At 34.9% G+C, this 16,716-nt stretch overlaps 1 protein-coding gene across 1 annotated transcript in view; it reads left to right on the top strand.

Moving 5' to 3' along the window:
* The window catches only part of Cdh9 (cadherin 9), a 121,157-nt gene that overhangs the window by 72,785 nt on the left and 31,656 nt on the right, over positions 1–16,716 (top strand). The window contains exon 3 of the mRNA XM_021183074.3: positions 16,060–16,354. Coding sequence (XP_021038733.1) covers positions 16,060–16,354 — 295 coding nt within the window. The remainder of the gene's footprint in view (positions 1–16,059; positions 16,355–16,716) is intronic.

The raw sequence follows: 16,716 nt of genomic DNA, 5'->3' as shown, positions 1-16,716 counted from the left end.
TTAACTTTACTTTGATGATTAAATATCTCCCATCCACCATTTTCCAAAATTCTCATTTCCCTTCTTAATCACAGCCTTATAATCTATACATATTTAACATATTCTCCGTCATGGGATCCTATCAATGATCAAGAAGCACTTTCGGGTCTAGAGCAAGCTACAAATATTTTGTACTGCAAAATGACAAGGACAGAAACAAAGGGAGACTCTGCCCTAAGTTTTTAACCATTGAAACAATAAGCAACCTGCTAAGCAATAGATTTTTGCACAGAGGAGACCTTGTGATCTTCTGCAGAATGCCAGTGCTCCGTACATCAAGGCAAAATGGAGCCTGACTGTGTTTCTTTTCCAGGTACCTCTCTGTCACTAGTTAAGAAACAATCTATATTTTCAGTATGTTTGAAGTGCTACATAGTGGTAAGAATTTTTACTACTGTTAGCAATTGCCTTTCAGGTAATCTGTAATCCTTAGAAAACTGCTGGAGATGAAGACTCCAGAGGCTCCTGCTAAGGAACAATGATCGATTAGTGCCATATTACAATGTGTGTTTACTTTTACCATGGCAAGTGCTTCTACCATAGAGCAGCTGGGTTGTAAGAGCTATCTTGGACTGCTTGAGCCACCACCCCTTTAAATACTTTATTGGTTATTCTTGCTCCATTTCACTCAAATTCATATTTCAGTCTGTTAATAGGAGTTATACTGCTGACTCAGAAACTGCCTAACAGGAACCTGTAAAAACAAATCTGCCACTGCAGTAATTGGTTTAAGCCTTGCTGTGATATATTGCTTAATTCCCAGAATTCTGTACTTTGCAGTGTTTTCCATCACACAGGACTAGAATATTCCAAAACCCTATTTATATATTTGAATAGAAAATATAGAGAAATGCCCTGTGTAGTAGGTAAAGATCATACCCTGTTCATATGTAATAATTACATAAAATTACTCAACAGATAAAAGTCACATAGCCATCAAAATATCATTAATCATATTTTTGAAATCAGAATGAACACTGCCTTATTCAATTATGAACTGAAAGATGTATGTACCCAAGCTAATATTCCTTGGAATATGTAAGCTCATTAACAAAGCATCTTGGGCTTCAGGAGTCATTTGTTATTGACTTTAAACTACAATATAGTTTTCTTACAAATCACTCACTTTTGCTGTTCTGTAAGTATAAAAAAAACATTTTTCATAAGGCTACAGAACTCCTCTTCAAGGAGTTTTTTAATGGGGAATGTTAGCTGCCAGAAAATGTAGAATAGAGGAGGATTGTTGCCAGTCTGTCTTCACTTTTAAATTCACTGAGATTTTTATGCAAATTTTTCCAAAAGTACAACCATGCCCATCAACAATAATCTAAATAAAAGCATTGTTTACAAAAAAGACATGTCATAAGCAGAGACTTTATGAAGAATTAAGATCATAATTAACTTTAGTTATTCAAACAATCTCTGAAAAGTTTTCTCCGACAGGTATCTTACATTCAGTAAAGGTCACCAGACACCTTTTGTGCTGAAAATTTCTATCCCAGGTCCAAATAATGGCCTCTGTGTGTGTCATTTTCTCACATACATACTGAGAAACATATACATATTTCATGTGTGTGTGTGTGTGTGTGCGTGTGTGTGTGTGTGTTTATGTGTGTGTGTGTGTGCGTGTGTGTGTGTGTGTGTGTGTGTGTGTTTATGTGTGTGTGTGTTTATGCGTGTGTGTGTGTGTGTGTGTGTGTTCATGTATAGCAGGGGTACCTATGTATGAGGATAATTATGGAAGCCAAGGGAAAACCTTGGGTGCTTCAGGCACTGTTAGACATGGTCTTAAAAACATCATATCCTACTTGCCTAAAGCTCAATCTAGTTAGTAAGAAGGCCAACCAGAAAGCCTAAAGAGTCAATCTAAAGTTCCACAGTGCTGGGATTGAAAATCTTTAACATAATACCAGCTCTTATTGCCTTTAGTTTACTAAGAGGTTTGTCAAACAAATTTTAATTGTGTTCACCTATACCATGTCCCACTCCTCTCAGATTCATTCTCATTCCCTGGCCCCTCAAATTATGCCCTTTTTGTTCAATTTATTGTGTGCATATACTCATGGAGATGTGGTCTTCACTTGAGCATAGTTAACCCTATAGAGGGCATGCCTGTAAAGAAAAGTGACTCTCCCCTCTTCCAGCAGCTTCTTAGCTAGGAGTAGGACTTCCCTCATCTGGGTCTCTCTCTGTATCTCTGTGTCTCTGTGTCTCTCTGTCTCTTTCTCTCTATGTCTCTCTCTCTGTGTCTCTCTGTCTGTGTGTCTCTGTGTGTGTGTGTGTGTTTCACCATGTGGATTATTTCCTTGTCTTAGCCTGCATGGGTCTTATTTATGGTATCTAAACCGCTGTGAATTCACATTCACATCCCCTCTACCATGTCCCAAAGACAGTGTTTCCTTTGCTCACCCACTGATTATGGCTCCTACATTCTTTCTGTCCTCTCTCCACAAAGAATCTCTCGATTTTGGTAGGGGAAGTGTATATAGATTTCCTGTCTAGGGTTGAATAATACAGTCTTTTATTCTCTGTACCTTGACCAGTTGTGGGTCTCTGTGTTAATTGTTATGTAGTACACAAAGAAACCTCTCTGATGAGGTTTGAGTGATGCATTAATCTATGGGGATAAGCCCAAATCATTAAGAGTCATTTTGGGGGCTGAAGAGATGGTTCTGTAATTCAGATCACTGTGTGCTCCTCTGGAGGTCCTGAGTTCAACTCTCATTACCCAAACAGCTCTCTTCGTGTACGCATACAAATCACCCGCAAACATAGAAGGCATACATAAATAAGATTTAAAAAATTAAAAAAAAAACAGAATCAGTTTCATAGCATTTACAAGAAGAATAATGGCAATAGATTCTACTCTGGGTTTGTGATACAACTAGCAACAACAGGTTATTAGCTCAAGTAATATTGCCAAGTATGGGTTTCCTCTTACAGGTCAAGATTTAAATCCAGTAAGAGGTTGATTATTTCATGATGTTAATACCACTGTGGGATATATTTTGCCGGGCCAGTCATTAGTATAGCTTGCAACGTTTACAACTGGTTAAGACTGGTGATCTTTTTCTCTTCGTGTAGTGTTTCCAGCATCTTCAGCCCTATTAAAGCTAGCCACTAGGAGGTGAAGCTTCCAAGTCAGTAGCAGCTTGGTTTCTTCATGTTCTATCATTCACCTGCATGCTCATGCAGTAACAGAATGTCACCTAAAGTTTTGTAGGGTATCTAAGAAAATTGTTGCTTCGTCACAGGGAAATTCCACTTAAAATCTTTTTGCGCGGTAGTATTTGGTACAATTAAAATAAACCAAATTCACACATTCCCCAGGAGTTTGCTTCTCTACACATGCATCCCAAAACTAATAATATTCTTTTATCACTGTATACTTGAACACAATAAGTTTCTGTAGTATTTTATTTTTTGATGACCTTTCTGAGAATGAAAATTGTACTTTCTGATTCCTATTGTGAGTTGCACAGTGTGTCTTTATTTAGTGAGCTGGATGATGGCACCTTGACCACAGATGGCCACGGTACATTTCATGGATGCCATGTCACCCACCCTCATAGGGGTGAAGGGCATTTCCTTCGAATTGCCTGCTTGTCCCCTCCTTCTCTCCTCCTGAGTGATCCAACTTCTATTTTATATCATATATGTGTATATAGTTACACAATGAATGCATTCTCTGGAAAGTCTCTGTTCAGTTCTTTTTTTTTTTTTTTTTTTTTTTTTTTTTTTTTTTTTGGTTTTTCGAGGCAGGGTTTCTCTGTGTAGCCTTGGCTGTCCTGGAACTCACTCTGTAGACCAGGCTGGCCTCGAACTCAGAAATCCGCCTGCCTCTGCCTCCCGAGTGCTGGGATTAAAGGCGTGCGCCACCACGCCCTGCTCTCTGTTCAGTTCTAGAGTTCCTCCATACTAGTTTCCATAGTGCCTTCATGAGTATATGTTCCCAGCTGATGTGTTTAGGATTCCTTTCTTGAGGATTCTCATCAGCATGTGTTGTATTTGGTTCTTGATGAAAGCCATTCCCACTTTGCTGCTTCTTCATTGATAATGATATTAACATTTTCCAAATCTGTTGGATTTCTGCATGTGTTCTTGGGTATTGAGTTAACTAAATTACTTATTGTCAGAAGATTTAGAGTTTTTCAGGTTTTATATATTCTCAATAATTAATTCTGTACTGTGTTTCATACAGTCTCATTATTTGGTCTGCTACTAAATTATTGGGATAGTTCACAATAATTGTTTGCTCATGCCTGTATATTTTATATAGTATAGCCAGTCTTCTTCTATTTACCTCATATTTCAAGTTTTAAGTTAATGTCTTTGATCCATTTTGAATCGATTACTACATAACCCAATATATAGAGATGTAGCTTCACTCTTCAGGTTGCAGAAATCTTATATGGCAACAATTAATGAAGATGCTTTTTATCCTCTTGGTTTCTGTGTGGATTTTTTTTTGTCTGTAAAAATAGATAGCTATAATATATTGAATTTTTATAGGATCTCTGCTTTATTCCAGTGGCTAATGTACTTGCTTTTCTTGTCATATATCTCTTGATTTGCTCTTATGATTCTGTGATAAACTTTCTCTTTTCCTTCCTTCCTTCCTTCCTTCCTTCCTTCCTTCCTTCCTTCCTTCCTTCCTTCCTTCCTTCTTTCCTTCCTTCCTTCCTTCCTTCCTTCCTTCCTTCCTTCCTTCTTTCCTTCCTTCCTTCCTTCCTTTCTCTCTTTCTCTCTTTCTCTCTCCCTCTCTCTCTCTCTCTCTCCCTCCCTCCCTCCCTCCCTCCCTCCCTCCCTCCCTTCCTCCCTTCCTTTCTTCCTTCCTTTCTTTTTTTTTAAATTAACTTTAATCATTTTTACAGTCCTGTCGTTATGCCCCTTCAACATGTCCAGCCTCTGACAGGTCCAGCCTTAGACAGTTCCTCATCCCATTCCTCCTCCCCTGTCTCCGAAGAAGATGTCCCAATTGCTACCCAATCCCAGCTGACACTGCCAGTCCTCCCAACTCCTTTGGGCCTCAGTCTCTCGAGGATTATCTGCCTCTTCTCTTACTGTTGTCAGACCAGGCAGTACTCTACTGTGTATGTGTCAGGGGCCTTGGTTATTAGTATTTTATCCAAAATAGTTCTTAAATGTGTGAAACAAATAGCACTTTGAATTACTATATTTCATAATTGTTTGCTTGTTATTTAATTTTAATTTAACCCATTTTAATAATTGTGTATAGTATCATCCAGAGAACTTTACATCTACATTTTGCTAAAGAATCAAACAGTTGAACATGCCTTGGTTACTTATGGATTCTCCAAGTATTTGCTCTGAAATATCTGATTATTTTCTTCTGATTTTGCACTGGTTGAATTAATTAATCAATAATTTCAAAACTATTCTTACAAATCATTTCAAAGCTGTCTAAACAAATAAAAGTTTTGGTTTATTTTTCATTTTCTCTACATACCTGCTTTTGTAATCTTTATTTGTTTCTTCACTAATTAACAAATTTCAGTTTTAGAGCAGGTTAAGATTTGCAGAAAAAAACCTGAAGAGAAAGCCAAGTTTCCATGTAGGTTTTGCAACATGCTCTTCAGACTTAGTTTCCTTAGTTACAAATTGTTTATTTTAGTTCCTTGTTTTTGTTTAGTCATTTGCAAGACATCAGATGACTAGAAACATGTTTGTAGGATTTGAATTATTCTTTTGCTGCATTTCAGTTTCATGTGTTATGATGGGAATGCAGGTATATTTTATAGCTCTAATAATGTGTATATATTATATATGTATATGTATGTATATATAATATATTATAGTATATTATATATATACATTATATATGTATATATTACATATATATAATGTCTGAATGTCTTCTTTGATTGAAAAATGTTAATCAGTTTAAAATTGAAGTGATTACTTTGTTATGATACTTATACTAGACAAATATTTTGCAAATACTTTCCCAGTAGGTGTCATTTATTTAAATATTAATAATGTTTTGACAAAGTAGATGTCTCTAAATTTTATGAAGTCTGAATAATGGTGTTTTAATCTTGTCACTAAAATGATATAATAGAATAAAATTTGAGTTAGGAAGTGTCATGTTATAGCTTCAGAAAGTTTCTTACATTAATTTTTCTGCACTGGTATTAGAAGGTTTATTAATATCCAAGTAAATCACATATGGCCGACTTTGAATGCATCCATATTTTCCAAGACAGGAATAATACATGAAGATTCAAAAGAGAGCCTCTCTACATTTCAACATAATATATTTTATTAGAGGATAATTTTTTCCTGTTTAGTATTATTATCATTGATTGGTATTGATTGTGATTGTTTAGTAGGTTTTAGAATTAAAATTTCTTGTTGTAATTGAGTGCTGTAATTATAAAACAGATTTAAGAATGATTTTCTTACAAGATACATCATTTTCTATTTTTGACAAAAGTATTTTTGTATTAACAATTTTGTACATATTTGGAATGATGGCATTTGTCCTTCAGCTAACTCCTCTTATTCTTATCTCCTATTTAAGAATTTAAGCTATTTTAGAAACAGCCCATTCTCTTCCTTCTGTACTCTCTTTTCTTAACTGCAATTTTGCACTCAGTATTAATATGTATATTATTATGTGTGTTTGTGTGTAAGTTCTATGGATTCATTCTTTTGGCTACTCTTTCCACTTTTCCTGTGTGAGTCAGCACATAACAGGCTTCCTCTTCTGTGAAAGACGATTAGGGCCTTATTTGGATTAATTCATATATCCTTTATTCTGTTCTCTTGACTCAAATATACTTTCTAAATTGTCAAACTTCTTAGACTACAGTACCTATTCTTCCTCCTTGCTGTTTTATTTATTTTTATGACAATTTTATGTAGACCCAGAAATATTTGTTGATAGCACAAAATGAAACAAACTCACTCCTACCCTTAGCATACACTAAAGATTAAGACTGATGCTTTTGGTCCTCAATTCTTCTGGTTATGAACATACCTTCCTTCATTTGTTTGATTTTTCTATCACTTCTTAAATAAGTTTTAAAGATTTTTTCATAAATGTTTGTATATATTTCGTTACATTTTAACGAACTATTTCATTTGGGTGTTGATATAAAATTGTTAGCAATAATGACAGTATACGTATAATATCATTATAAACAATAGTAATATTATTATTATGTGATTGGTGGGGATGGAGATTTTAGATGGTATAGGGCTTTATAGCCTAAACAAGGCAGAGGAATGATCAGTTACCTATCATTCCATAAAAACTGGGTGTGATGACACATGTCCTTTACTCAGTCCCTTACTCAGGAGCTGGGCACATGGAGAGCTTGTCTTAGTGAAAATAGAACAATTAAAGAGAATTCATTATGTTTTCACTGCTAAAGGTAACAATCTGTATCTATTTATTTGTTTACGTATGTTTGTTTTTTTTCTTATTTTTTTCTTTCTTCCTTCGTTTCTTTTCTTTCTTTCTTTCTTTTGTTCTTTCTTTCTTTCTCTCTCTCTTTCCTTCTTTCTTTCTTTCTTTTTTTCTTCCTTCCTTCCTTCCTTTTGTTCTTTCATTTTTTCTCTCTTTCTTTCTTTCTTTTTTTAATATTTTTATTACATATTTTCCTCAATTACATTTCCAATGCTATCCCAAAAGTCCCCCATAGCGCCCCCCACTTCCCTACCCACCCATTCCCACTCTTTTGGCCCTGGCATTCCCCTATATTGGGGCATATAAAGTTTGCAAGTCCAATGGGCCTCTCTTTCCATTGATGGCCGACTAGGTCATCTTTCGATACATATGCAGCTAGAGACAAGAGCTCCGGGGTTCTGGTTAGTACATCATGTTGTTCCAACAATAGGGTTGCAGATCCCTTTAGCTCCTTGGGTACTTTCTCTAGCTTCTCCATTGGGAGCCCTGTGATACATCCAATAGCTGACTGTGAACATCCACTCCTGTGTTTGCTAGGCCCCGGCATCGTCTCACAAGAGACAGCTATCTTTGGGTCCTTTCAGCAAAATCTTGCTAGTGTATGCAATGGTGTCAGCGTTTAGAAGCTGATTATGGGATGGATCCCTGGATACAGCAGTCTCTAAATGGTCCATCCTTTCATCACAGCTACGAACTTTGTCTCTGTAACTCCTTCCCTGGGTGTTTTGTTCCCAATTCTAAGAAGGTGCACAGTGTCCACACTTTGGTCTTCATTCTTCTTGAGTTTCATGCGTTTAGCAAATTGTATCTTATATCTTGGGTATCCTAAGTTTTGGGCTAATATCCACGTATCAGTGAATACATATTGTGTGAGTTCTTTTGTGATTGTGTTACTTCACTCAAGATGATGCCCTCCAGGTCCATCCATTTGACTAGGAATTTCATAAATTCATTCTTTTTAATAGCTGAGTAGTACTCCATTGTGTAAATGTACCATAATTTCTGTATCCATTCTCTTTCTTTTTTCTTTCTTCCTTCCTTCCTTTTGTTCTTTCATTTTTTCTCTTTCTTTCTTTCTTTCTTTCTTTCTTTCTTTCTTTCTTTCTTTCTTTCTTTCTTTCTTTCTTTCTTTCTTCCTTCCTTCCTTCCTTCCTTCCTTCCTTCCTTCCTTCCTTCCTTTTGTTCTTTCATTCTCTCTCTCTCTTTCTTTCTTTTAAAAACTATTTTTATATTTTTACAGGCCAGTCATTACCCTCCTCCTGGTTCACCCTCCTACTGTTTCCCATCCCATTCCTCCTCCCCATCTCCAAAAGGATCTCCCCCACCATACCTCCCCACTCCTTGGGGCCTCATGTCTCTGGAGGATTTGGCAAGTAAGTCTTCTCCTACTGAAGCCAGACCAGGCAGTCCTCTGCTATACATGTGTCATGGGCCTCAGACCAGCTCTTGTATGCTGCCTGACTGGTGGCTCCGTGTCCGAGATCTCAGGGGACAGGGGACAGGGTTAGTTGAGACTACCGGTCTTCCTAAGGGGTTGTCTCCTCCTCAACTTCTTCCAGACTTTCCCTAATTCAACCACAGGGGTCCCCAGCTTCTGTCCATTGGTTGGGTGTAAGTATCTGCATCTGATTCTTTCAGCTGCTTGCTGGGTCTCTCAGAGGACAGCTATACTAGGCTCCTGTCTGGAAGCACATCACAGCATCTTTAACAGTGTTAGGCCTTGGAACCTCCCCTTGAGATGGATCCCTAGTTGGGCTAGGCCACTGGACCACCTTTCCCTCCATCTCTTCTCCATTTTTTGTTTCTGCAGTCCCCTCCTGTGTGTTATTCTTATGCAAATCTTACAGTATACAGTCTTCACTTCCTACGTGAAGGAATTAGCTTGTGATTTTGATATTATGAAAAATCTGGAGTATATTCTGCAGAAATGTTCCATGCTGTTGACACAGAAACATGTCTTCCTTTTTGTCTTCCTTTTCAATGAGTATACTATCAACTTTCACTGATAGGTATTATTGTATAGCATAGGACTTCTAATGGTACATTCCACAGAAGTATTATCATTGCTGTGTTTCTGATTCTAGACATTATTTTGAAACTCATTTGAAAAAGCCAACTTTTGTGACATTCCCAATGCTATCCCAAAAGTCCCCCGCTTGCTTCCCCACCCACTCCCACTTCTTGGCCCTGTCGTTTCACTGTACAGAGGCATATAAAGTTTGGACGACCAATGGGCCTCTCTTTCCACTGATGGCCGACTAGGCCATCTTCTGCTCATATGCAGCTAGAGACACGAGCTCTGGGGGGTACTGGTTAGTTCATATTGGTGTTCCACCTATAGGGTTGCAGATCCCTTTTATACTTGTATCTTTTTAAAGTCTTCACATGGGAACTTCATTAATTTATTGATAGTCTTACATCACTGATATAAATAATACTTGCTGGTAATTTACTCCGTGAATTCAGGTTTTACTGATGTACTAATATTCTTTTGAATATCTTTGCTTATGTGTCTGTAAGAAACAGATATTGTATTACTTTATAATTGTCTTCTTCTTCTAATCCCTTCCTTATCTGACTCACCTGGTTTGTTATGGGAGCTAATTATTACTCGTGGAATGAGAACTTATGATGTCTTTCTCTTTGTCATATTCTGGAGCAAATATATACATAGCATTGCATATATACAAATACACATTATATTACATATCAGAATTCAAGGTATTGCAAATGACACAATGTACTGTCATGACTTGATTAATGTTTTGTTTGAATTGTTGTAGTTTTAGATTGAACTTTTTAATGTATAATGTACTTTTTATTCATACACGAAATACTAACTCATAAGGTACTATTTTCTGAAATTGGAACTGAATAATGCTAATGGCTAGTTCAGAGAAGAGTACATTTTGGTTTTGTCATGATTTCACCATCTTGAAGTAGCTGGATTTAAATAAAAAGGGAATGGCTTCTTGTTCCAAGGACACTGCCTATGGGTTAAAATCTTATAGGACTAAAGACAGTTGTTCTGGCAGGTAAAATATACATTACAATGATGAAAAATTCCATGAGACCTTCAAATTTCAGGATGATAATCCACTTTTATATTCCCTTTATTGAGTAATAAATGTATTGATCAGGAGTAACTGTAGTTGAATAAAATTTATATGGTTTGTTTAATAGGAAAAGTTTTGGCCTAATTTTCAATGTAAGGAAGAAAAGTCTGTATCAAAAGGACTCATTCATTAAATGTTCCTTTCCAATAGCGACGCACTGACAGCTCACTGGCATATTATTTCCCACTGGTGGCAGCTAGAGATTCATCTGCTATTCCAGCAAAGGTGGTCTTGGTGCACCAACACCTGTGTGCTGAACACAGGCAAAACCTCTTCATCTGGGGCCATGTCAACTTTCTTCATGAGCTTATTGAGCAATGACTTAGGTGCTGATTGTATTGGCTTATTTTCCATGATGCAGCTTAGGGGGGGAAGGAATAATCTTGGCTTATGACTTAAGTTGACAAGTCCATCATGTTGGTCAAAGTATGGTGGCAGAAGTGTGAATCACTTCTGATCACATTGTCCTTGCAGTCAGGAGTCATAAAAGGTAATGGAGGTTGTGCCAATTTATCCATATTCAAGGCCCACCTAGTAGTGAATCATTTCTCCTTCAATGTTCCATGTCTTCAAGGTAACACTCTGCTACCAAAACAGATGGGGAATCTAGTGTTTCAATGCATAAATCTATTGGAGCATTCGTAGATAAACAATATTACTGTTGAAACTAAATCTCATCAAGATTATGACTCATCCCAACCACTTACCTCTGAGATTTCGAAGATGCTACTGTGATTATTCGATATACCTGTGTATGACAACAGATATAATTGTTTAGTCAGAAGATTCCCTTTGGTAGTAGGAAAGTGGGTGTGACAGGAGAGGTTTACCAATGAGCATTAAGCTATAGTTAAATGAGAGCAGAAAATAAATTGTGTGAGTGCTGAATAGAATAAATCTGGCTATATTTCAACATATGAAAGAAGATTTTTGAAAACTTTCATTATGAAAAAACAAAATTGTTTGAGCACATAAGATGCATCTTGCTAATATTTAAATCTCATACATTTTTGTATAAACCATTGCAGGTTGTTGTATTGATATTGGAATTCAGAATTTTATGGATAGCTGTTCATATGCTGAAAAATAAGAAATAACTAAAAATGCATATTTATAAAATAATTGCTAACATGTTATTTAACTGTTATCTCATTGAAATGTCTATACTAGGTACTCAAGAATGTTCTTTAGCACAAAAATCTACTGCTTCAGTTTACAATACTAAGGTCTCTCTCTCTCTCACACACACACACACACACACATTTAACTTTGTTTTAATGCACACATAGAGATTTGCATACACACAATTACAGTATATAAATATATACATGTATGTTCAGATTTAATATTTGTAGCAGGATTCTTTACCTAAGAAAAAATAAAAATGCTCTATTATAGCTATGTAAAAAAATTAAGTAAAATTTGTCTTTTATATCATTAACCTTATGAATATTTTCTTTTTCTTTGCCCTAATTTTTTCTAATTTTTAATGCTAAATATACTTAATATCGCAAGATGTATCATGAAATGATTAAACTAATAATGTAGTATTATAAGTCCAAGGACAGTCTAATTATTGTTCCAGATTCTAGATATTTTTCAAAGTGGAAAATGTGACAAAATATAAACCTTAAATTAGACATATGAAAATGAATCTAAATAAAATATAGAATCATACCAAGATGGATACAATAATTATACTATGAATTTTCTGCATATTTAAATATATCAAATTACCAAAATATACTTATTTTTGAAGTACAAAATGTCTGAGAGTATTATAATTGTATAATTGTTTTAAATGCTGTTGGTATCATGGGGAAGAATAATTAAGTAGAAAGGTTTTTTTATTGCATGTTTGTGTATTTAATGCTTTTGTTAAGCTTATTGCCTTGTTTTAAACTTCTCTTGTTTATTGTAACTGCTAATGAATAATTTATGTATGACAGTCATTGGATAGATTTCTTTGAAATGATACAATGTTCTTTCCCCCATACATGACTCTAACAGCCTTGTTTCAAGTCTCAGTGCAAAACTATGTTTGACAATGTAGAAACATTTCAGATTTCTCATATTTATTTTTTGTAAGAAAACATCTTATTTGTCTTATATATGGTTGCTCATTTCTTTATGCCTACATTACAAGAAATTAGTATAATTAATTCATCTTTAGGAAACTTTTTTTGCATTTATTTATTTGTTCGTTTACTTGTTGGTACATGTGTTTACAGGCATATATTTGATGATCAGAGAACATTATGCAGGAAAGAACCTGTCCTTTTTCTTCCTGAAATGTTAAAAATTCAGGTTCCTTAAATGGAAGAAAAATAAAACTAAAATGATTACTAAAAATGTATGTAATACACCAGCTGATATGAGGTCCCAACACATATACAGCAGAGGGCTGGCGGGTCTGGACTCAGTCAGAGAAAATGCACCTAACCCTAAAGAGAGCTGGGGCTCCAACGAGGTGGGGTAGGGGCATCTTTTTGGAGATGGGTGGATGAGGTGTGGGATGTGGAACACTTGGAAGGTGGACCAAGAGGGGGATAAAGTCTGGATTGTAAAATAAGATTGAAGATAAATAAAAAAGTATTTTAAGAGATATATTTAAAAATACTATGTATATTCCTGTACTAAAATATTTAGTTGATAATTTATATCTAAGTCTAAAAATCTAAAGCATACTTATCAAAATGTGATAGTACAATAAAATCAGAAAACTAAACTGTTAGCTAATTATGTAATATTTACCCAATTAACAAAATTGGATACGTATTATTCTTTATCTATTTGTCTAATCTTTTTTTGTAGTATTTCCTTTTACTAAGCTATTGTTTCAAGTTAATTTGTAGTGGTTATATGAATAAAATACTTGCTATCAGTATTTTGAAAAGATTATCATTAAAATATATTTCAAGTATGATTATTTCTGAAATTTTATATAAATTTAGAATTAGTTTTATTTCATAACCTTATTTTACTTAAAATCACTAACAGATGAATTTTCTGCATATACTTGAGAAATATTCTGTTTAAAATATAGAGTAGCATGACTTTTGTAAACATATTTTAGGTGACCAGAAATATGTATCACTCTTTCCATAAGACACCATAGCATTAGTTTGGCACAGTGAAAAGTTCCTGTACTATAATGGTAATACTATTGTGTTAACAATTACCATGCCTGTTCATCTATTCTAAACCTACTGAATAAGAGGAAGTGTCCTGAGGGAGAAAACAGGGAAAGTGGAGGGGACACACACTTAGTAAGAGGACAACTCAGAAAAGATGGGAGAGACTAAAAAATGAAAGAAATATGCAAACATTATATATCATTGTATATAAAGGTGGATAGAAGTCCTCATGGAAAGTAAACAGCTTGGTATACATGCTTAAGGAATGTTAAAAGTAACAAAGTTAAATTTTATAACTGAAGGGCAGATTATCAGTGTTGTGCATGGAAAAATTAAACCATCAAATAATTTTTTAGGACTACAGAATACAGATTTCTATTAATGTTATCAAATTTAGTTGAAAGAAGTTATATCAATAAACAAATTAAAAAGGGAAATTATGCACTCATCCATCTGAAAAGACATCCATGGTTTATTGTGCTTTATTACTGACCTTAAACACTTTACCTTTCTGGAAATTTCCCACATGACTGTATTCATGTTGTAGAAAAATAATCTTTTTTAGTCTCCAAAAGTATCTGTGGTGGAACAAGAGTGGAAACAGTGTCCTCATGAGATTGCTGCTCCCTGCAAGGTAACATGTGATAAAGAAAAATGTCTAGTTGTAGCCCAACACGATGATATTATAAGTATTTCAGAGAAGAAAGCAACTATCATTTGTGGCAATTATTTCTGATGTAGTTTAAAGGAGCAGAGAGAAAAATGAAAGAAAATATTTGCTTATTTTGATTAGAAAGAATTCAAATGGAAAACACAAAGAAACTGAGACAATGGTGTCAGGCAGGGTAGAATAGGATTTGTGAGGTCTATTCTGGAAATCGTGGGAGGAAGAAGGCAGTTCAGACTCGCATTTAATTTGAAATGTGTGCTTCTAACAAGTTTGAAATAAATGACATGTATAGTCTCATTCTCATTAGTACCAGTCTTATTCTATATAGTGTATCACAGAAGACCACACTGCCTAACTGAAGATTGTATCCTTGGATCAACATTATAGTCTCTCTCACCCATTCTCCTCTATGCTTCTCACAAAAGACGACTAAATTGTGAAAGTGCTGTTTATATAATATTTTGTTTCTTCATTCCATATTATAAGTTCATTAAAAGGTGATATTGTAACAGTATGCAAAGGTAAATTTTATTTCCGTCTAAAAAAGTACCAAAGCCGGGCAGTGGTGGTGCACGCATTTAATCCCAGCACTCGGGACACAGATGCAGGTGGATTTCTGAGTTCGAGGCCAACCTGGTCTACAAAGTGAGTCCCAGGACAGCCAGGGCTATACAAAGAAACCCTGTCTCAAAAAAACAAACAAACAAACAAACAAAAAACAAAACAAAAATAAAAATGTACCGACAACTTCTGAGTATACTTTTATTATTATCCAAATAAAGATTTCATTCAACTCACAATGGCTGATTATACATAGCCTTTGTAAACGTTCTTATGAGTTGATTTTCTATATGTGATAATTATTGTTTTTAATTCATCATCATTATTGTGGTATTTGTGATTCCTGCTAGGGTCATTTAAGCATTAGTTTAAAAGTGAATTGCAACCCACTTATATGACTTTTTGTGATCTTATCTTTATAGAATAGATATTAATTAGAACTAATTACATTTTCCTTAATATATGACATTTGTTTTATATCACTTGAAATGTAAAGTGTTTCTAAAGTTCATGTCTCACAATCGGAACATGGTAATAGAAAAAGTAGTTTCTTAACGTCATATTGAAAATGGCTTAACTTTTAAAACTCTTCCTTTGTCTGGCTGGTTTCCATTTATAGAGGCAAGGTTTTCAAAGTCTTATTTAGGGAAGGAAGAACACTAGTTAAAACTAAAGAATTAATTCTACAGTAATCATTATAATGAATTATAATGCCTTATTATATCTTTGAGTTTAATTATTTAAATGAAATTAAGATTGATATTTCACATGCAGCATGAAGATGAATTTATTTTTCTCCATTGTACTACAATAGAGGTTTAAATTTTGGTAGTATTCTAATCAAAAGTATGCTTTAACCACTATGTTTTGAAACAACTCAAGTATCAATTATTCTAAATCCATTATCTCATGGTGACTGACTATACCTGTTTAATATTTCAAGACTACCAAAATCTTAAATACTCATTTCCACTTGATCTGAGGTTTTTGTTCAGATCGTTATTGACATGATGGGGAGAAGAAATTAGTACATATTAAATTCTTTTCAGTAGAATAACCACCCATGTATTTACAGAATTATTCTTTTCTACCCCCTTGAAGCTTCACACTGACCAAGATAAAGGAGATGGAAATTTAAAATACATTTTGACAGGAGATGGAGCTGGCAATCTGTTTGTTATAGATGAAAATACAGGAGACATTCATGCTGCAAAGAGACTAGACAGAGAAGAAAAATCTCTGTACATTCTTCGTGCCAAGGCTATAGACAGAAAGACTGGACGACAAGTGGAGCCAGAATCTGAGTTTATCATTAAAATCCATGATATCAATGACAATGAACCAAAATTCACGAAAGACCTGTACACAGCCAGTGTTCCTGAAATGTCTGGAGTTGGTAGGTATCTACTAACCCGTGTGCTTAACATAATTGCTCTCATATTTTTACTAAAAATTTTGCAGCCATGTGATTCCATATGCCCTCTCAGAATCAAAGCTGTATCTAGAAACTCTTATTTTAGTCAAATATCTCCTTTCCAAATAATTTCAATTATTATTGTAGCAATCTCTTATTTTAATTATAATTAATGAGAGAAGTTGTTTGATTCCAATGGCAGCAACACCTGCTCTGTCATTCAGAATAAATGTCCTATAGAATGTGTTGCCACCTTGCCAGGAAGGAAGTATGTCAGCAGCTCTTCTCACATTAAACTCAAAAAGGAAACTGCTCTATTTGACAAACTGCTTCTACATAACTGG

Source organism: Mus caroli, unplaced genomic scaffold (assembly GCF_978045245.1).
Source record: "Mus caroli unplaced genomic scaffold, Mus_caroli_1 scaffold_16, whole genome shotgun sequence".
Classification (NCBI taxonomy): Eukaryota; Metazoa; Chordata; class Mammalia; order Rodentia; family Muridae; genus Mus; species Mus caroli.
The sequence above is the reverse complement of the archived record's forward strand: the minus strand, read 5'-3'. Positions and strand labels throughout refer to the sequence as shown.